The sequence below is a fragment of the Pygoscelis adeliae genome, unplaced genomic scaffold, assembly GCF_000699105.1.
Source record: "Pygoscelis adeliae isolate BGI_AS28 unplaced genomic scaffold, ASM69910v1 Scaffold83, whole genome shotgun sequence".
In the NCBI taxonomy this organism is placed as follows: Eukaryota; Metazoa; Chordata; class Aves; order Sphenisciformes; family Spheniscidae; genus Pygoscelis; species Pygoscelis adeliae.
Window position 1 is genome coordinate 521,782 of NW_008824467.1, and position 823 is coordinate 522,604.

At 39.5% G+C, this 823-nt stretch overlaps 1 protein-coding gene across 1 annotated transcript in view; it reads left to right on the forward strand.

Moving 5' to 3' along the window:
• SRP19 (signal recognition particle 19kDa) overlaps positions 1-622 on the forward strand; it is a 4,595-nt gene extending 3,973 nt beyond the window's left edge. Inside the window, exon 5 of the mRNA XM_009321111.1 lies at positions 386-622. Coding sequence (XP_009319386.1) covers positions 386-519 — 134 coding nt within the window. The 3' untranslated portion in view covers positions 520-622. The remainder of the gene's footprint in view (positions 1-385) is intronic.
• Positions 623-823: the final 201 nt, after the last annotated feature.

The window sequence follows — 823 nt, forward strand, 5'->3', positions numbered from 1 at the left end:
TTCCTGCTGGAGGATAGCAGTGCCTTTTTAAAAATGCTTGTAGCTTTTGCCTGGTCATTCTGTCGCAGGTATTTTAGGCCATTAAAAGCTGAAAGGAAAGAGTAACAGGAAGGATGTAGATACTTCGGAGATTGTCCGGTTATGTGCCAGTTCCAGTATGCTGTGGCATTTATCAGTCCTGCACTTTTTTTAAATTAAAAAAAAAAAAAAGGTTGATAAGAGTTTTTCTACAAACTTCTAGCTACACAGGGGAAGGAAGCAGAACTTCTAGACTTTATATCTAGTTTAACGGAAATCTAAAGTGGGGCTGAAGTTTCTAACTTTGAAAATTATGCAAATGTTCTTAACATAGTAGGCATGCATTCATCTCTCCCTGTATTTTTAGGTAAATCAGTGATGCTGTATGCTGCTGAAACCATTCCCAAACTGAAAACAAGAACCCAAAAGATGGGAGGTAGTGATCAAAGTCTTCAGCAAGGAGAGGGAGGCAAGAAAGGCAAAGGGAAGAAAAAGAAATGAGCTCACGTCTGGAATAATTGTTACATCACATAGTTGTACTTACCACAAATACGGATGGACACATTACTTGCTGCAACTTTGAAGTGAAAGATACAAGCAAGAATCATAGAATCATTAAGGTTGGAAGAGACCTCCAAGATCATCGAGTCCAACCATCAAATAAGAAATAAACAGGTGAAACTGAACTGCCTGCTCTTCTCAGAACTGGAATGCATGTGGCTGTCTTCACACACAACCTGCAAGTCTGAAACTAGCATCCACTTTTAAAAGTGGAAGAACAAAAGCAAATGGGGTGGGTGGGAGA